The sequence below is a fragment of the Chroicocephalus ridibundus genome, chromosome 6, assembly GCF_963924245.1.
Source record: "Chroicocephalus ridibundus chromosome 6, bChrRid1.1, whole genome shotgun sequence".
Taxonomy (NCBI): domain Eukaryota; kingdom Metazoa; phylum Chordata; class Aves; order Charadriiformes; family Laridae; genus Chroicocephalus; species Chroicocephalus ridibundus.
In genome coordinates, this window is record NC_086289.1 from 53,900,909 (window position 1) to 53,921,665 (window position 20,757).

Sequence of the window (20,757 nt, forward strand, 5' to 3'; positions counted from 1 at the left end):
GGGAAATACAAAATCATCCACATAATCTGAATTTGTGATGATGCTTCCTTAAGATATATAAAGTTTGTTTACTTAATTTTTGTTCTTTAAAAGAAGTCACGTTAGAAACTGCAGGACTAATGAAGCGTTGCTTCCTGGATTTGTGTCTTGTGGCTGACTTAACTTGAAATCTTTCGGACACTTTGCCCGCAGTTACAGCTATGAAGTGAGTTCATTCTCTTCTGGATTCTTTGGCAAGATGTGAACACGCAGCCCAGCCTGATCTTCTGTGCGGTCATTTCCAAGATTTCTGTCCTCTCCCCAGCTTGTCCCTCCTAGAGGAACATAGTTATCTTTGAGCCTGCTGCCGGTGTCAAATTTGGCTGGTGGTGGCTATTGACTGGAATAGTTAAGGGGGAAGGGTTAGGAGGGATGCAGATGGTGTGATTGTGTAAGCCTATTTTCCTATTAAACAAAAGAATACGCTTTTGTTCAGGACTGAACTTGTTCTCCTGTATTCATCTTCTACATGTTTGTGCAAGCACAATGGCTGGGTTCCCTCCAACCCTGCCCTCCCCCTCTGCCTATGCAACCCCGAGCAGAGGGAATGGCCCTGAGCCCTCTGTGCGATTGTTGCTCCCCTACAACACATCACCCACCGTTTGTCCGAGACAGCCTTTTTGGGCATCATCTTTTGAGTCTGTTCAACTTGCTGCAGGGGGGAGAATATCTTCAACAGTTGTCTGTTGTGTTTGGCCAGGGGCACAATATGTTTTTGTCACTGGCGTTTGGCAGCACTGTTGGAAGTATTAAAGCTGTCCAGGTCAGATCAGGAGCTGCCTCTAATGGGCTGCTTCAGCTGGAGCATCTGATGGGTTTGCTTCTGGCCCGCCAACGGTGAGAGAATCTGACAGGTATTGTTTGTATGCTGCCAGTTTAATTCAACTGACAATTAAACAAAGTAAGGCTTAAAAGCGAAAGACGATGACAAAAGTATCTCGGCCATTCCAAGAGCATTGCAAATTTTAAGCTGTTAGTGAATGTCTTTTTGAAGACAAAAAGGTAGAGAAGGGTAAGCACTCGACTCATCCACCGACTGCAAAACATATAGACAGACACTGTGAGAGCGGAGCCATCTCTTGCAGAGTCTGGTAAGTCTACAGCAGCCTCGTGATTAAAAAACAGGAGCTGCTATTAGTGGGTGTTCCTCCTTATCCTCAGCATGATACTGCCCCTAGAAAACCAGTTGTAGACCTAGGCTCCATGATGATTTACGGAGGCTCACCAGGCTTGGAATACGTTAACATGTATAATGCTATGACTGAACCTTGAACTAAGGGGCAAGATTTTCGCTAGAGCATGTTATTACAGTTTCTGCAGTTGCAATAAAGTTTTGGTGAATAATTGTGTTAAGCTAGGGAAGCTTTCGTCTGACTGATTGTCACTTTCTATCAGCTGTGGTCCTCCCCTCAATCCTGTCAGGGATCACCTCTGGCGCGTCCACTGGGATTTGCTGCTGGCTAGCTTTCCAGGAGTCTCTTTCTCATCTATGACTTTCTAGTTTTTCATTTTGAAGGCCAACTGGCTCCACTGTACATTACAGCAAAAGGAAGGTAGTGGGAAGGTATTCAGCCATCGTGGTCATCATTTAATGAAGGCTCTGCTTTTGAAATTGAAGCTGTAGGGGTATTGATCTTCTACAAAGCTGTAGAGGTATAAGTAAAATAAATTATCTAAAAAGTATTAGACTGGTGAGAAGTAGGAATGACTGGAGAGAAACTGCAGTTTTAAAACTTAATTATTCTTTGGGCTTTAAATCTCACTTGGTCTGACACCTATTGGTATTACTTATTTGGTGAAGCAGAGCTGAGTAGAAATGTAAAATGGCAAATGATCCTGTAAAATGCAAAGTAGAGCTGAAAACATAATTCTCAATTTGGTGTTAAGCCTTTTTCATGTGTTAATTTGCTCTTTCAATATAACCCTGACACTTGAATATTCAGAAAGGCTACGTCAGACATTCAGGAAAGACAGGAGGGTATTTACTGTAGCAGAGGGGTGGCTGAGGGATGAAAGATGCATCGTTTCATGGCAGAAGGGTGAGGAAGATGTAAGCAGAAGCTCAACTGTACTGAATTTAGACGTGAAGTTCAGCTGTGCCTCTCAGGGCACCTTGAAGTGACTGTGGAAATTTGCTCTGCGATTTGGGCTGCTGCTTAAATAGGTGGTTCTGCCTTTCAGCTTTTTCTTTTTTCCCCTCTCCCTTCCCTTACGCCAGAGCAAGTATTTACATGACTGTCTGATGTGCCAGATCAGAGGGCTTATCCACCTGGAAATAACCTGGCAAAATAAAATACTAGATTTTACCTACCGTAGTTTTCTGAGGCAGAGCCATCTCAAGGCCATTTGAATGCAGGTGGCTGCAAGAGAAAAGGGAAGAATGACTAGGAAGGGGTGGTGGAAGGGATGTAGCAGCTTGAACATCTGTAAGCTTATGGTAATTGTGGAGTCACATGGGTATTCCTGTTAAATACCGTGAAAAGAAAGTAAATGTTTCCTTTCAGTAACTTTAGAACTGGAATGTAGCTGTTCTTAAAAAGTACTTACATAGTAAAAAAGGTAATTTTTATTGTATTATGTTACTATATTTGTTTTTCAAGCTACATTGCAGTATTCTAACTGAGAAGTCATTATGCAAAAAATCTGTTTACAGAATCAAAGTGGGTTTTTGTCATCTTTCATGTTTATTCAGAATATAAATGTTTGCATTTAAAACCAACTTTCAGTACCAGAGAGGCAAATTCCAGAAACACATGCAGAGAGATGGAAGGCATAAAACCAACCCAAAACCTCAAGTCAGCTCAGTTCAAACTACAGTAAATGGAAGTATTTAAAAATATACATTCCACTTGTACTCATAGCTACTCAAGATTCTTTCTGAATTCTTCATCATATGACTAAACTGCTTCTAACTCTGGTGGTACAGATGGTGTGGTATTTCAGATTATTCTAATTCCAAACGGCTAAATGCACAGTCTATTTTAATAACAAGCTTATCTTGAATTTTGAAACAATTACATTTTTGTAACATTATAGAACAAGTTACCCTTTACGGAGGAATGTCCTTGGGATTTTCAGGATTTGCATTCCTTTCAGGAATTGAAGGAGTCATGACTTACTGCTGCATTGTTCATCCCACATGTTAAATGTCATTTGCTAAGTGTGCATGCAGCATAAAATTTTATCTGTAGTGCAGGATAGTTTAAAGTGTCCAAGCATTTTTGGCTGGATGCGTTGTTACTGTATATTCCCAGTTTGACAAAGAAAGCCAACATTGTTCAAAATGGGCAATAAATCAACAATGTTGGATACCAGGATCTCTAGTTGAATCCAAGCTGGCCAATCTTTTTAGGGTGCCAAAAATGTGCTTAATTCATTGTCACCCTCAAAACAATGTTGTCATGGTTATGTAGCTGTTTGCACGCTGGGAACGTAGTTGATAGACACTGGGCCTCATGCCTTTACATTGTCTAGATGGAGGGAAAAGTCCTTGTTCTTGAACTTTTTAACCCTTCTTCATCAACTTGCCCGGCAAAGCAGAGCTGGTGTTTTTCTTCTTCCTATTCCTCCCGTAGAGTCGTTAGGACCAGGGTTAGATTCGGAGAACTCAAACACTTTGGGTATTAGTGGGTATTGGGCATCTGGGGAACAAGCAATTTTGGTGCCCACGGAGAAGAGGCCTTGGTTCAAAGCCTCCTGTTGCAGCTCTCTTAGCGTTCAGGAGTGCTTGGTGGTGACAAAGCCGGGGGAGGTGGCAGTGAGGTCTGGCTGCAGGGAGGAAAAAGCCCAACGAGGGTCAATAGCAAAAAGAATGGGAAATGCTGCTAGATAGAGGGATTGCCTTCCCTGCTTTCTCTGATAGACAATTTCACCAATCAGTATCGTTAGTTGGGACTCGCCTAGCTTCTCACTTTTTTGATAAGTGTCAATTTAGCAGAATTAACCTAAGCCTTAACACCTTCTTATTGTAGTTTTGAATTGCGTTTATGTGGTGTCATTTCTTGTGCATGGTTTTTCAAGCTTTCTGCATGTCTAGCTCATGATAATCCAGAGGGAAATATAACTATGAATGCTGAAAGCTGACTTTGCAGAAAGCATGTTTCTTTTTTATCAGCAGTTATGTTTTACGGATGCCAACATACTGAATTGTTAAAAAATGCACGCTATTTAATTACAGCAAAGTGATGTCCCAGCAAGCCTTTCTCTGGTAAGTATAATTTGTGTTTTTGTTGTGAATAATTTCCCTAAATATTTTGGCAGTCTGCATGAGGACACTGCTAAGCGACGTTGACACACTTTTCCTGTTTGGAGTTGGCTTGTTCTTGTACAGTACGTTTAATCTAATCATCATATCCTGACAAAGCATGGCACAAATGTGAAACTGTGAGACAGAAATAATTTAGGTTACAAAAACATAACAGTCTTCTCAACCAGAGATTTCCTGTTGCTGCAGGAGTGTACTAATGTGTGGTTCTTCCCATGAAAACACTACTTTCTTTTCCACAAAATACCTTTTATCACAGGGATAAGTGATGAAATACAGTGTTTCAGTTGTAGTAACTAAATGAGTATAATGGGGAGGTCATGTATATTGAGACAGAATGAAATATTTTCTGACATTCTAACTCCTGTAGTGGCTTGAAATTACTGGAAGAGCGAAGTTTGGGAAAAAATTCAAAGCAAAACTATACAGTGCAAATGTGTGTTCTTTTAATTTCAGAATATTTATGTGTCTAGTGAGAAGTCACAGGCAAGGAAATCCAAGTTCCTCTAAGTAGTATAATATTACAAAAAGTCACAGGAGTTGAATGACAGTGCTGTGCTTCAGCAAGTTTTTATTAATTAAGGAGACGGTTGAGAAGGTTTTACAACCAAATATTTCTGTAAATGGATTGAATAGAACGTAATCTGAAAGGAATAATCTTCTGTCCTTTCAGGTCGACCCACAGCTTTTACCAATGCTGTGTGGTGCGGCCGTCCAGCCCTGCAGACAGGAGGCTGCTTTGGAGAACCTTTGCCAGATGAATCGATAGTCAGTTCTCTTCCCCTTGCGAGCCTTCTGCTCGCCTTTCCCACCAGCCACTGCTGTGTGATAATTGTGTAGCTCCGTGGGGAGAAGCTGCCTGGAGATCCTGACAGTGATGGTGTGAGTGTGGTGTTTCTGAGCCTTCTGCGTTGGAAGAATGGTGTTACGTGTGGAAGCAGGGAGGGGATGTTTGTCAGTGGAGGAGGGCTGTGCTCCTCCAACAGCAGCCTCTGGCGGGGTAAAGGACAAGGTGGTGCCTCTGCTGCCATTCCTCGCCTCACTGTGGGTCTCTGCCATCTGCTTGGTGTAAATGGACAGGGTGCAGACATGAAAAGGGGATAGATGGTCTTGGTTTGAGACAGGTTGCTCCTGCAAGCAGCCAGCAGGATGGTTGTGAGCTGCCAGCAGGACTTTCTGCATGAGTCGCTCCCTGTGGAGCCCACGTTGATGTTGCATGGGTTGTGAGCAGGTGTGCGTTGCAGCCCCTCGCTGCCGCCTCATGTAAAGTTTTCATGTCAGTTGCTACCAAAGACCAGCAATCAGAGCTGTTAGATCACAGCCAGCATGGGGTCACACCTTGTATTGCTGTACTGGTGCAAATGATTAAATGTTGACTCTTTTTTGCATTTACTTGAATGAGATCAGCGTGGATATAGCTGGCCCTATAACAGAAGCTGAGAACAACCACCAGCTCCCCAGAACTAGGATGTGAGAGAGTGTAATATGTTACAGTGGGGGGCAAAGTGTTTGATGAAAGGCAGCTTTTGAGCTGTACCGCTGCTTAGGAACTGCTGCATCTTGAGTGCATCAGTAACTGTAAGATTTCTACATTGTTATTCAGTCCCATGTCCATACAAAGCTATCTGGCAAAATGTTTCATTATATAATTAAATTATGTGGTAATGTCCCTATATGAAGAAAGACATAATATCGGAAGATACGGTTTCAAACCGAAGTACTTACTAAGCATGTCCCAGAGTAAAGGCACAGTTGTGCACGTATCGATGTACTTATAATGATGCATTTTACTCCTCTGAATTACTGATCTATCTATTAGCAGCCTATTTATGTTACAGTTTGGGGCGCATTAGGAAGAATGTTTGCCTGTGGCTTGCCAAGTGAGTCACTTTGGTGTTTATAATCTCTTGGTGATTTGCCAGGTAAAGCTCTGTGCCAAGTGGAGTTTCTCATGTGATCAGGAAGTGATACTGGCGGATGCTCTGAGGACTTCCCCGGCCATCTCTCCTCAGCACCCTGACAGGAATGTGGCAATTGTCTTGTGCTTTAACAAGGAAGTTTTCAAAGGCCTGTGGAGCTAAATCTCATAGAGAAATCGATAGGGTTCCCTTTGAACATCTGACATTTTCCCTTTTCATATCCTTCTTTCAAGCTCAAATAATCAAGCACCTTTTTTCAAGGAATTACACAATCCCTGAGCATGTGTCCTCCTAGGAAGGCTCACTTACCCGATGACATTTATTCCTTGTTGCCTCCCTGTGTGTATATCAGTGTCAGTATTTCTTTCCCCTCAGGATTATTAGTGGGGAATCAAGTCTTGAATTGCTTCGTTGGGCAAAATTTGCCATCGCACCTTTGAAACAACCTATGAGTGCTTCTGCAATACTGGAAATGGCAGGCGTCAAGTTAAATGCAATTACTGTTTAAACTTTCAGATTCTTTTTACATGGCTTGGAAAGATGTAAGGGGGATTGTTCAAGCTGATTTCATATGGGGTAATTTTCAAGTTGTGGTACTGTTTCAGTGGGAAGCAGCTCTTGTGATTGTTCTGAATCCTCCTGTAAGCGTGATGTGAGGGGCTTTGGGGCTTAAGTTTAATTTTGATTTTAAAGAGGTAGCTGTTTTATGCTCGGATGTGCACATATACCTTTGTGGGACCAGCCACCAAAAAATAATATTTTTTTATACAGTAACTTAACTGTCACATGAATTTGAAAATCAACTTTTTACTTCTTATCTTTTTTGGAAAGAAAGCTTTCATGTAACACAGCTGTTGTTTCATTTCCATATTTAATACATGCAGAAAACACTTTACATGGTGTTGGCCCCTGTAAATAATATAAGGACTTAATTAACTTCTAAAAGATGGTTGGATGGTAAATTTTACAGGTGTTGTTTTCCTAGACTTCTTTTTATTTCCTTTCATTGTGAGTGTATGTTTCTTATTCATCTGCTTTCAGAAATGATCTTTGCAATGGGACAGTATAGCTGGGGTAGAAGTTCTTTAAAAGGAAGAACGCTGCCTTGTGACTTACCAAGTCAAGTCTTGCAAGATGTTTTTTGCAAGACATCTATGCCCCATCTGCTGTTTGGTGCTTTATGAAAGCCATCTGTCACCCAGGCTCTTCAGGCTTTTGAGAGTCTGGTGATTTTTGTTTCTTCTTGAAACACTTCATCACTCTGTCAGTAAATAAACAGAGTGGGTCTCCTCAACTATGCTTGATCATTCCCGGACTTGGCACTTATTTTTCTAGAAGGCGGAAGTATGTCTGCTGGTTGTCATGGTTTAACCCCAGCCAGCAACTAGGACCACGCAACGTCTTGCTCACCCCGCATTCCCACCCCAAAGGGTAGGGAGAAAAGGCGGGGAAAGGAAAAACCAACCTGTGGGTTGAGATAAAGACAGTTTAATAGAACGATAATGGAAGAGGATATAATAATAATAATGGTAAAAGAACATACGAGGCAGGTCACTCTCACTGCCTGGTGAATTGGTTGCCCAGCCTGACCCAAGCAGAGATTGTGGACCCCCCACCCCACCGGCCAGCCCCTATTTGTAGAGCAAGCGTGATATCTATGGTACGGAATATTCCATTGGCCATTCCATCGTTCTGTATGTGCTCCTTCTCAGCTTCTGTGGGAAGCTGAAAAAAGTCCTTGACTAACATAAACGTCACTTAGCAACAACTAAAACAATATGCATCATTGCATACCAAATCCTTTCAAACCAAATCTGAAAACACAGCAACCACTAGAAACAAAATGAACTCTGTCTCAGCAGAAACCAGGATGCTGGTGCAGATACTTTATTTGATCCCGTGTCAGTCATCTACTTGAGCTTATAGGACTTCGTTTTCATTTTTATCCTTTCAGTACTTGTAGAGATTCTTGGCTTCCCTTTGCACTTTATCTGAGCTCTAAAAGGTGAATGAATGTGACTTATCCAGCCTACAAAGAATCTTTCCTGGGTGCTTTTGAGCACTTCTGGCTATGTTACAATGTTTGTCTATGGGAGCACAGAAAGAATACATTTCAAAATCGTGTATTCCCCTTAATGTGTCCTACTGCGTTCCACTCCTTCGCATTGGCCTAATACTGCAATATGGAAAATGTGGAATAGCCTGCTCTCCAGTAGCATGAAGAAATACCTGGTTGTAGTAGCTGCCCATGTAGTAAAATCTGCTGAAGAACTGAAATTGCCATTCTTCATTTGACCTTCCATGCCTCCTCTTTTTCATTACCTCTCTATTTTTTTTTTTTTTTTTTAGCTCCTTTATAAAACCAGTAAAGCTTGATGAGGTTTTTTTCTTTTATTTTATTTAAAGACAGGGTATTTTAAAATGCAGCCATTTGCTGTTGGCTGCATTTGTTTAATAACGGCACAGAAGCTGAAGCCCTGTGTCGCCAGGGCCCAGAGAAGAGAACAGTTAGAAATAAAAGGAGATTCCGACATAGTACATATTTCTGAGACTATGAAACAAAAGCGCAAGTGAAAGTGAAGCTACCGCTGAACATAAAGTTTATCACTGTTGCTGGGGAATAGCATCCGCCTTCTTCAGGGCTGCTGTGAACTTGGCCAGACAAAATGGGTGGAAGGGCAGAAGGTGGGGAATGTCTGCATCCTATTATGAATTGGAGGAAACGACTGTCTGCGCTCTGGTGGGCTCAGAGTATCCTGCTGGCAGGCTGGTTAGCGCTGTAGGATACTGAACAAAAAGTGGCGAATTGTCAGCTTTGGTGTTTAAAATAACTACTAGGGATAAGAAGGTTCTTTAAAAATATGCTGTGGGTTTTCTGTTGGCTTTCTTAAACTAACTGGAAACTTTCTGCTTTCTTTCAGGAGCATTTTTTCTCTGAAAACATTGCTGCTAAAAAGCTCCAAACAGGAGAAGTAAATCCAGTCAGCTTGTCAAGTCACTGGCTTGGTGTAAAAGTGCTTTCATGAGGTAACGTTGGGCCAAAGTCAACTTCTCTTTCTCCGTTGTAAATCTGCAGCCAAGCAATGGGCCAGAAAATCTCAGGGAGCATAAAGTCTGTGGATGTGAGGGAGCCCCCTTATAGACCTGTTAAACGAGAGCTGAGAGGCCCGGATTTTTGCAAGCCGGCGCGACTGGACATGCTGTTGGATATGCCCCCTGCCAAGCTGGAGGTCCAGTATAAACATGCTTGGAACAATGAAGATCGCTCCTTAAATATATTTGTAAAGGAAGATGATAAACTGACTTTTCACAGACACCCCGTTGCCCAAAGCACAGATTGCATTCGGGGCAAAGTCGGCTACACCAGAGGCCTGCATGTCTGGCAGATCCACTGGCCCACGAGGCAACGGGGAACTCACGCGGTGGTGGGCGTCTCCACAGCCGAAGCTCCGCTGCACTCGGTGGGATACACGTCGCTGGTTGGTAGCAATAGTGAGTCGTGGGGCTGGGATCTGGGACGCAACAAACTCTACCACAATTGTAAAAACCAGCCTGGGGTCACATATCCTGTCTTTTTGGAACCGGATGAGTCTTTTGTACTCCCAGACTCCTTACTGGTGGTTTTGGATATGGATGAAGGGACGCTTAGCTTCATGGTAGATGGACAGTATCTTGGAGTGGCCTTCAGAGGACTAAAAGGGAAAAAACTTTACCCCATAGTCAGTGCAGTTTGGGGGCACTGTGAAATTACAATGAGATACATCAACGGACTTGACCGTAAGTGTTACTGTATTTCTTCATTACACTGTCTTTCAGTTTTTCTCATGTAGGACTTTTTTTTCTTTATCCTTTTGTTGTGAACAGAGTGTGCTGGGGGAGAGGGGACTGTCCACTGTGGGCAGATCGCATCCCATAGTTACTGCCCACAACTAATATCTATCGGTTGTGTCTTGTAGTAATGTTATATCAAAATATATTCCCTTATATCAAAATATCTGCCCTTTTGGCAAGCGGAGTGGCAAGAAATCTGCGGCCAAAGAAAGTGAACAGACTGAGAAAAGAAGTTCTTGATAAACTTCCTGGGTATATTTAACAGCACGACTCTTGTTTACTGGAGGATATGTTTTAAATCTGTGGTTTTCAAATAGGATTTGTGGATTCTGTAAAAATTTCCTGTAGTAGTGGGAACGCTTACATGGTGTGCATAAACATACTTGAATTCAGGCCAGTAGGCTTTCTTTCCATAGTTGCCTTTCCAGGACCCTCAGAAGCAGCTGTGGATCCCCAAGAATCTGGGAGTTCAGGTCAAACGCTGCTTTCAGCACTTTTTCTGAAAGAAAGCCCTGTTCCGCAGTTCACTTCAGAAGGTGCACTCTCAGGGTATTTTCTTCTCCAGAAATACGGGTTTTTGGATGAGCATTTGCTATTTTTGCTCTAAAGGGATAATATCAAATTAAATCATTCCATAGTAAGGAGCAGCATGTTGCAGCTGTGACCTTGAAGTAGTAGCCCACTACTAGTAGATGCAGTAGCCCACTACTAGTCGTAGTAGATGAGTTGGAGAACTGGGTCTTGTCCGGTTCTTCCTGCTGCTCAAGAAGACGTGTGCTCTGCCAGGTCCATACACGGCACACCATATGTTTGGTCATGCCCAGTTATCTACTGTCAGCTTACCAGCTGCTGTGAATTGGGGAATGAGCCTGAACGAGGTAGGAAGTGGAACTTTGTTGTTGTTGAAGACTGTTTTATCTCAGCCATAGGAGGAACCACGACTCTAAATATATAGATTTAACAAAAATAGATGAGTGAACAAAATTTTCATGGTTTTTGGGCTTTATGAATGGAACTTGGTCTTGTAAAAAGAGAATAATAGCAAGTGTACACCACCTGCCTTCCAATTTCTAAACTGAATTTATAAAGGGATTTACTGTTCTTTTCTGTTAGGATGGGGTGGTCCCATTTTTTTTTCCTGTAAAAATTAATTCTCTGCTCATTAGCCTTACATCTGACATACAAAGTAGAAACGTAATTAAATAACTTCACCTTGCTTAAGATTACCTTCTCATAAACATCTGTAACAAGCACTGGGGGAAAGAAGCTTTATCCACAGAAGCCCTGCAGGTTATTACAGCCAGATGCTAAATGGCAGCTTCCTGAATATCGGGGGAATATCAGAGGATTGTAAGTATTTTGCAGTTACTCAGACATTGCAAACAGTGGTATGCTGACAGCTGCTGCCTTTTTTTTTTTTTTTTTTTTTTTTTTTTGGAGGATGATGGGGGAGAGGTGCTTTTGCAAACTGAATATTTGTGTGCGAAAGCAGTTTTTTATAATACTGGGAATATCTGCCAAACTAAGCAAAGTACAGCTCGGCTTGGTCCACCGCGTCCACACAAGGAATCGTTCTGCATTCCTTTTGTAGCCTTCACAGGGCTGCTCAAGGGAGCTCTAGAAAGATCAAAACACAGGAGGAGGATGTGAATGAGTTTGGTAGAAATTATAAAATCAAAGGGGCTAAGTAGAGGAGGATAGCTGCGGTCTGTGAGATGGGAGAGAGAAAAATTCCCATCCGGTTTCTCGTGGGATAATTTTGCTGGAAGAGGCAGGATAGCTTTCTAAACTATCCCTGAGAAAGTCAAAGTAGTCATTTCTTTTTAACGTGTGAACCCACGGCTAAAAGTAAACTTGTAAACTAAACTTTTATGTAGGCCTGAGTGTTAATCTGATCATGTGAAGAGGAAGTTTACAGCCACTTTGCCGTGGGGCACTTTGACATCCTGGAATCACATCATCTGTTATCACATGTTCACTGATCCATTACTGTCCTGCAACAAAAACAGCATTCAAGAAACCAAAGTAGCTTGTTTAGCTGGTGCTCTAAAGCAAACACCTTCTCTTCTCTGCTAAAAGTGACTCCAGCCAGCCAGCCCTTGTGGCAGTGTATGTTTGGTCGCTCTCATAGCACTTAATATTACGGCTTTTTATAATTGTTTGTTCTTGTGAAAATCAGCATAGATCTTGAAGAACAGTGAGATGTTCATGTTGCATTACAGATTTAAATAAGTTTGAACATACATATGTGCATGGGAGTTTGTTGTTGTTTGCTTGCCTTTTAACCTTATACATTCTCTTTTTTTCTTTTTTTCCCCTTTGCTGGAAGTATTTTGTATGGCTGATTGCAGCTTTTAGCAGATCAGGCAATAGTAACTTAGCTGTTCTTGGAACTGCTGTCAAATAGGGACTTGTAACTTGCTCTTTAGTGATTGAAGGTTACTGCTCGGAATGCATACCACAGCTTGCAATGGTTGTTTACGTGGTGCCTTGCAGAGAAAACGGAGACCTTGACTGCAGGGATTTCTAGTGTTTTCAAGACTTGCTGTTTAAATGGAAGACCTCTGAATACTTTAAAGGGCCGTGTATTTCAGTTGCCTGGCGAAGAGTGAAAGGCTTGCAGGAATGGCATAGTGAAAGGATCAAATAACGGGCTTGTGCAGCTGCAGTGAACTTAAACATATGTCCTAGTGGTATAGAGACGCTGCAGACTACTGCAGAGATGGCAGAATCATAGAAGGATAAGGCTTCAGGTCAAAGATCAAGAACCTGTGTGCCCTCTGGACTCTGGATATTGCTCCCAGAATAATGCTGTAGTTGAAATCAGTCATAGTTCTTCCAGCTGCATCTGATACCCAGAGTATTCTGCTTTCAGAAGCTACTTTGAGCATCACATGATGATGGGCTGTGACTTTCACAAGACCGTTTTTTCACTCACATTTGAGAGACTTAGAGTTGCAAATATTTGTCAGGGCTTGGGAGGGAAGGCAGGGGGACAGGATGGAGGGTGCTCATCACAAGCACATTGAGTTCTTCCCAGGACAAACTTCCTTGATCAGATATTATCAGTATTTACCACACTGATGTTTTCCCAGTGCTTAAGTTTTACAGAATTTTACATCAGACTTCTGACTCATTACCTATTGCAATAATTAAAAACTACAGATAACACAAATGCAGTATACGTTATTTTTCAGATACTCTTTTCATCGGGGTACGTGCATGTTTAAAAAAAGCTAGGCTATTTATATCTGTTGTCTGATGAGGAGTCCTGAAGACTATTTATAGATTGGAACAGAGAAATAGAGAAACACTTTTGCATAAATGTACATTGCAGATCATGACTGGTACGTTAGTATTTGTGTGTTTAAACAAAGCGGTGGGAGGACAATATAACAGCGCAGTGGTGGAAAACTTCATCATTGAGTAGGGGAGTTGAACACTGTGATTCATTTTGATCCTTAAAAATACCTGATGGAATAGTCAGCTATTCCAGAAGTCAAAATACTTTTTATAAGTGTGCATTACAGGTCTGTCTTTGCCCTGTTCTGAATCGATATGGGAGAGCAAAGCAAATGGTCTGTATTCTGTATATAATAATAGTTGATCCATAGACATAGAATTTGATAATGCAACTCATAGGTACAAAATTTAGAGTTTAATATCTTCCTAGGTGGGGGGAAGGTAGAAGGAAGCTGGAAAAACGTTTTCCAGCCATTGTTGTGTGGTAGCGTTCTGTGGTATGTCATTGAAATGACGTACCGAGTGCTGGCAGGAGGGTTTGTGGAGCTCTACTGGTCTTGAGAACCATCCCACATGCATACATCAGCACAGCACGCTCTTGCTAGTGTCATGAAGATCCATCTGCAGGTGTGCATCAGCAATGGCCTTCTGGCCATCTCTAAAAATGCCTCCTGGTAGCACTTTCAAGTTTCTTCACCCTGTAACAAGCACTGTCACTGCAAGTGCAGTTCTGGCTGCTACAGCTGCTGCTTTGGAGTGAAGCATCTGGTTGGGATGCGTTGTGGGATGTATCCTAATTAGAGACACTGTCTCCATGTGATAGTGACAGTTTTAAGGAAAGCTACAACTTGCTGAACTCTTGCCTAAACTCTTGACTGTTGTGCATTTGCATGAAGGAAGGATAAGTCAATGTCAATGAGCTCTAAAAGTCTTGAAATTGCATGTGAAAGCAAAGAACTCTGAGTTCTGTATTATGACATCTTGAGTAGACCACAATAACTGAAGATTAAAAAGTAGTGCCCCACTACCACCAATTTATATATTTCTGGTTATAAATCCCAAAGCTACTTCTTAGAGATGAGTAAATTTCACAAGATTTTGGGGTAATGCTGTCCAACCAACTTTTCAGTAATAATGTCTGACTGCACAGCCAGCACAGCTGTGTTTTACTCTTAGAATTCCTTTTGCCTTTTTAAGTTCCAAAAAGACTAATTCCTGGTTTGGTTGAAAATGGACTGTAAGACTTTTTAAGATAAACAATAGTATCCCATTAGCTTCCTTATTTTCTTCCATTCAGAATTTAGCCATCTTGTCTTCAAATGATGTTTTCTTGTATCTAAGAATTACATTTATGAGACTTGGGATGTTGGATGATCTTTCTGCCTGAATCTCCTCCTCCTAAAATTAGGAATGTTGATTTCAAAACACTAACTTTCAATTTCCCTTATATAATAGTACAACTACTTTGAAATATTCCATAGCAGGCTATTTATTTCCTTTTGTGTGGTATTTATGGTTCCCTTTGCCATTTAGTTGTGAAAGAATGCTTCTCGAGCTTGATGTTGATAGCCCATTGTGGTTCTTGTGCTACCCCTGCATAGCCCTTAAACAGTTTTGAAAATCAGTCTAATTGTCAAGTTCAGGCAGTTCAAAGGAGAAGACTACTTTACTTACAAATGTAGTTTATAGAAAGCATTTGTGTGTACCAGTTGATATTTTAACCTACAGCTCCTTCTTGTAGTATTCGGTGCTTATGGACAATGGTCCCTAGGTGCTCTGTCAGCTGTTACAGACCACTGCCCTGCAACATACAGCCTGTTTTTAACACCTGTAACTATTTACAGCCCCAAATAAAACAGAAGTATTATTCAAAGTACATGCTTCGAACTTACCTACAATGAATGACTAGGGGGATGAAAGCAATCATCCAAGCAGGAATTCTGGGGTCCTGTTTTCAGGTGCCAGCAGCCTGTTCACTGTGGCCACATAAAACTGAGGATGTTTGGAGCTATGGAGCTAAGCGCAACTTCTTTCCTCTTTCTTACTGTTCTCAGTTTATTTTAATTCCCATTGGTCTGTCTCTAACACACTACAAATCGTAATTGTAAATACAGACTCTTCCCCTTGGAGGCCTTTTTACCATAAAGAAAGCTAAGTCAAAATTGCAGAATTGCTAACTGTCAGGAGAAATATATAATCTCTCATCAGGCTCTCTGGGTTTTCCCCCAAATAGTTTTCAGTTAAACTTTTTAAATGGATAGGTTTTTTTTGTTTATCTAAACCTGTTGGTTTTATATGATATTTATATAATGCATTATGCTGGAGGTTGCGATAGAAATAATGTACTCTGAAATCCAGTATTGTTAAAACTTAGCAAGAATTTTCCCTACAGACATGCAATCAGAGGATGAAGTGGTAGTAATTAAGCAGCTAATGCTGTGAAGAAGCAATCTTTAGCTTTTGAGATAATTTAACAGGAAGCAGCATTTTCAGTTCCTACTTCAGGAATCAGATAGCTCATTGTTGGGTTTTTTTTGTCTTCCTCCACATGCACCCCCCCATCCCTGGTTTAAGTGTGTTTCTTGTCCTTTACCTTTAATCCAAATTCGTTGACACTTTCTAATTAATTCTCAGCCTTTTCTCAGAGGTTGAAACCACTACAATGTCATTCGAATATGCCACTCTGTTAATTGGCTTTTTGCCCCAGCCGCCTCCTGCCCCTTCCTGGTGGTCTCTGCATTACGTCTCTCTCCAAGATACTCTTCTTTTTTTCAGTCCTCCCGCTTCTTTCCTCCCTTCCCCAGCTGAGTTTCTCGTCTTTTATGTTACTACATGCTTGTTAATCATAAATTCTTACTTAAATTTTTTTTTCCTCATCCCTAACTTCAGACAGGGCAGTTTTTGTTACTGATAACAGTAAAACATTAGGTGCAGTGTCACTCTTTCAGAGGAAGGACATTTCAGGTTTAAGGGTGTGACTTCAGCTGTAATGGTGAATGATCTTTGTAATGGTCTTGTTGGGCGAATGTTGAATGTTTATATTTTTTTCATTTGTATAAATTAGTTGTAATCATGCAGAGAATCATCTGATTACCTCAGGTTGGTTGCAGATAGTGAGGGGTCTGGAGAACAAGTGTTATGAGGAGTGACTGAGGGAACTGGGGTTGTTCAGCCTGGAGAAAAGGAGGCTGAGGGGAGACCTTCTCGCTCTCCACAACCACCTGAAAGGAGGGTGTAGCAAGGTAGCTGTCAGTCTCTTCTCCCAAGTAACAGGTGACAGGACAAGAGGAAAGAGCCTCAAGTTGCACCAGGGGAGGTTTAGACTGGATATTAGGAAAAATTTTTACACTGAAAGGGTTATTAAGCATTGGAACAGGCTGCCCAGGGAAGTGGTTGAGGCACCGTCCCTGGAGGTTTTTAAAAGACAGGTAGACGTGGTGCTTAGAGATATGGTTTAGTGGTGGTTCTTGTCAGAGTTAGGTTGATGGTTGGACTAGATGATCTGAAAGGTCCCTTCCAACCCAGGCGATTCTATGATTCTGTGTAGCTAGAATGAGCTGCTCAAACTCCTGTGCTTGTAAGATTAGTCTTGTCTTGTTTCATTCAACTTTGAACTATTAAGACCTCCAGCGATAGAGACTCCTCAGGCAATCTAAGGCAGGATTAGATTTACAGACAACAGGGTTATTTTTGCCCTTACAGTCCTAGTCTAGTTCGTTTATTTAGCAGGGAATCTAGTTATCATTGACCTAAAACGTAAGCAAGTGCTGGCACACTTCATTTCAAGTTCAGTAGCTCCTAAGGCTAAGAAGAAGCGTTAGTAGTCCACAGCTGTGTTATGGGTTATTTGCATCCCGACATACCTGTGCTTTTTCTTCCTGCTCTGGTTCATAAAGGTGCCACGGCAACTGCCAAATCCAAGGGTTTTAAAGAAAAAATGCATGTTAGAGTGTTCTGATCGTGTTTCCGCTGATTTCCCATGTATCCAGTTCTTAGGAAATAAGAAACTTGAAGAGCAACAACTACACCTCTGTTCTCAAAATTGAAGTGAATGTTGTAATCTAAAGTTACACTTTGATTATCGCATTTGTTACTCTAAAATAGCAATCAGAAATTTGATAGTCTTGCTCAATCCTTTTATGAATTTGCTTGAACTACGATGCTGGAATTGCTCAGCGATGTGAACTAATTCTTACAGGTTTGTGTTAGAAGTGGAAATCTGTAAAGGGTATTTTATTTTTTTTTTTTTTGTTCTGTCTGTATTCCTGTTGGGCATTGTACAGTGTAAATCCAAGCTTCAGTGCAAATAATGACGCTTCTGCAATATATTCTGTGATATATTTATTGCCAAAAATGTGCGTGCTGTGTCCATTTTGATGATGATTTCATACAAGTTTCTTCATAAGTTATGTTTCTCTTTAAGACATTACTTTACGTGTCTCTCTAGCCATGGAAGTTTCTTCCCTGCTCTAATCACAAGCTGCTTCTGCAGATGGCCTCTTCTTCTTCCCTTAAAGACAGTGTAGCTTCTCTATTAGGAGAGGCAGATAGCAACCTAATTTCTAGTTTGGGCTCAGAGCAAATTCTACTTTAAAAAGATAAACATAAGAAGACCCTAATCTTCCTGGAGTATATTGTGGTGAGTGGCAATTTATATACCAGTCTTCAGATCATAGCAAATAGCATGTTTTTATGGTAAATCTACAGGCAACGTGCCTGAAGATGAGCATGTCCAGAAATGCTGCTGTGTCCTGCAGATGGTTCCACTGCAAGTAGTGACGGTGCCGTTGACCTCCCTGCGTAAGCGAGAGGAAAGCTGCCCCAGCAGCACGGTGCTAAAACGCTGTGTTAAAATAATGCTGAGCCTTTGAAGTCAAACACTCAGAAGTTGGCAAGTGGCAGAGCGGGATTTGCTTTTTGCAGCTGTACTTCTGAGCTCGGCAGCCTTCAAACTGTGCTGTGTCCCACTTTCTCCCAGATAGCGTTTCACTCTGGTAAAAGGTGGTAAGTTCTGCTGCAACTCATCCTTTTGTGTTCCTTTTCTGACAGCATTTTTCCCTTGAATCTCTTCTCCCCAGCCCACTCTATCTGTGTATTTTGTAGTTTCCCTGGGATAGCCAGCGGGAAAACCTGACAGAGCGTGACAATCCCTGTGTTCTCAGGTTCAGCTTCGTGTTGCCCTTTGAAGATAACTAATGCAAAGTCCTGCTAGCGAGGACAGGACTGGATCAAAGCTCCCCCTCCTCTTGTTTGATTTGTGCATATACAGAGAATTTAAATAACTTTAGTCTTTCACTTTAAACTGTTTTGGGGTGGGACTGATGATCAGATCTGTCTTCAGGCCTGTTATCGAACCTGACTTTTGCTGAAAAACCTCCAACACTAGAAGTGTGAGATGGGGCATTTCAGTCCTCAGTGCTGAAACTCAGGGGTGAGGCAGAGATGTTACATCAGAAGTTGTGGACACAGCTGAACTTCATGTACAAGAACTATGAGGATTCTTTCTGTTGTTTAAACGTTATTTCTAAATGTTAGTTGGTGGTGAACTACAGAAGATAAAATGATGACGCTCCGAAGAGGATTTCTGTTGGTAATTTGAAACAAACTGAGCATTTTGTATAGCCTTCCGTGCACTGGCCAGGATTCTGCATGACTGGCTTGGAGTTGCACATCTTCAGCGTTGGTGCGGAGAGTCTCTGTTGCAATGGGAAGATTATTCACTAGGAGCATTGGATAAAATATTTTTGGTAATTCTTGTTCAGAGAGGACTTAGTGGGCAGTAATTGAGTGAGACAGGTGGCCAGTGTTCCCTCAGCTCAGTTAGTCAAAGCTATACGTGTATTTTCTGTTGACATGCCTAAGAAAACACACATTTTGTACATGTGTCAAACTGGTATGATGAATAACAATATAAGAGTGTCTCCCTGCCTTATGCAAACCTTTCTTCCTGAAAGTAATGAAATTCCAGACCTGGCGTATCTTTGGGCTGGTTTTTTTTTTTTAATTGAGAGAGAAGATGGTTTATTAGCATTATGTCTACCGGTTTTCACTGGTTGGCCAAAACAGATTATCTTATTCCAGAAAAGTGATTTGTATGAAACCAAAATTTATTTTGAGCAAGGAAGCAGGTAATATTAAAAAAGGGTAATTTTTTGTTTGAGATTCACAGTTGCTTTTTCTTATAACAGGCATTTTTATTTCTACTGCATGCTGCATCTCCATTGCAAATGGAAATTCATGTCTGCGTGTATTGTTTGCACGTGAAATTTAAAGAAGACATGCTTCTGCTTTTTCAATAAAAAGTAACTATAAATGTTTAATAATCTTCTTGCGTCAGCCACGTACCTGTTTGCCACTGCATAGGCCACAAAGCCTTGATACAGCATCTTGAAGCTAAAAAAAATTTGCATCCTCTTCTCTGTGGTCTCAGCAAGCTTGACAGATACAGTATATTTAACCAAGACAAAGTCATTAGTTTCTTTTAGATGCTGGTGCTTTTCCTCATTTCCTGTAGTGTTTACCTTTTGATTTTTTTTTTTTTTTTTAGCATTTTCTTAAGCAGAGAGCCTGTAGTTGCACTCAAAAATACATTCCTCTGTCTGTCAGAAGAAAAGAGAGTGTGGGGTTATATTAGTACCCCATTCACACTTTCAAAACTGAAACGCTTTGTGCTTCTGAAAATGCCTCATTTCCAAGTAATTCGTATGATGTAAAATACGCTGTTTGGAGAGGCTTTTAAAAAGGTCTTTCGCTAGAAAGATTAAAATAATTTTTATAGGCTTAGGAATTAGGTTTTTTAAGCACTTAATGTTTTTTTTTAAATAGCAAATTTGGGTTTTAAAGCTAGCATAAGTATTACGACAATAATGTATTTTTACTGAACAAAGAACTTCTCCCCAGTACGTTGCCTCTGATGAAATGCATCATCCAGCCCCGGGCACCGTACCAGAGTCTGGCATCCAAACAACGGCAGCCCAGCAGTGCTGGGAGTTCACAGTCCTTCAGGGACAGCTTCTCTTCCAGCCACCCTTTCTGAACTTTCATGTTCTTTGCAGTATTAACTGCCACAGTGCTGAATTCGCCCTTGCATTTAAAATTTGTAAAATTTTGATGCTGATGATGTCAAGGGCTGCCCCTTTTTATGAAACAAGCAGTGTTACAGTGAGTGACTTGGGTTAGACTGGGCTGGAACGTGCGTGTTGGCTTCTGAAGAAATGCCTATTAATTTCTGCATTTACATGGAGTTTCGTTGCACTGCAAGGTCTCCTCATCAGGGCTGTGGACTTGCTGTATCTTTGTTATTTTAACTAAAGCAATTGCTTTAATGTGCTGTGTAGGGTTGTCGCCATGACTACATCCCTGCTCCATGCCTGCTTGCCATATGTGTAAACAATTTGCTGATTTTAGTGGTATGACCTCTTGGCCTCTGCCTGTATAAACAAATGAAGGCCAAAGTTCAGA

The 20,757-nt window shown here is 41.3% G+C and overlaps 1 protein-coding gene across 5 annotated transcripts in view; it reads left to right on the forward strand.

The window, feature by feature from the left end:
• Positions 1 to 20,757, forward strand: part of SPSB4 (splA/ryanodine receptor domain and SOCS box containing 4) — a 185,027-nt gene that overhangs the window by 106,945 nt on the left and 57,325 nt on the right. For 4 of the 5 annotated variants that reach the window (XM_063339901.1, XM_063339903.1, XM_063339904.1 and 1 more), the window contains one exon: positions 9,144 to 9,999. In XM_063339901.1, the coding sequence (XP_063195971.1) occupies positions 9,306 to 9,999 (694 nt within the window). In that variant the 5' untranslated portion in view covers positions 9,144 to 9,305. Of the gene's footprint in view, positions 1 to 4,222; positions 4,247 to 9,143; positions 10,000 to 20,757 lie in introns of those variants that run through there. The other variant, XM_063339905.1, reaches the window with a different exon arrangement.